A 276-nucleotide genomic window follows, 5' to 3' on the forward strand; every position below is an offset into this window, starting at 1 on the left:
TCACTTCTGCTGCTGCGGGGGCCACTGCACCGGTTGCTTGATCTGTTGTTGCTGCAGGCAGGGAGCAGGAGCCACTGGGACCTGCCCGGGCACAGTGACCACGGGGCCCTGGGGAGGGAGGACCACGACCGGCGTCACGTCCTGCACAGCGCTCACTTCATGGCAGATAACCTCCTCAGAGCCGTGGCAGGACCTCTCCCTGTCGTGGCAGGAGGAACCTCCGCTGTGGCAGGAGCTCTCGGTGTTGTGGCAGCCTCTGTCTCCACGAGAACACAT

The 276-nt window shown here is 64.5% G+C and overlaps 1 protein-coding gene across 1 annotated transcript; it reads right to left on the reverse strand.

Moving 5' to 3' along the window:
• On the reverse strand, positions 1 to 276 carry LOC115602770 (white-opaque regulator 2-like). Its single transcript, XM_030474174.1, has one exon. It carries the CDS (start codon positions 274 to 276, stop codon positions 1 to 3), a length of 276 nt encoding a protein of 91 aa, XP_030330034.1.

This window comes from Strigops habroptila, chromosome 22, assembly GCF_004027225.2.
Source record: "Strigops habroptila isolate Jane chromosome 22, bStrHab1.2.pri, whole genome shotgun sequence".
In the NCBI taxonomy this organism is placed as follows: Eukaryota; Metazoa; Chordata; class Aves; order Psittaciformes; family Psittacidae; genus Strigops; species Strigops habroptila.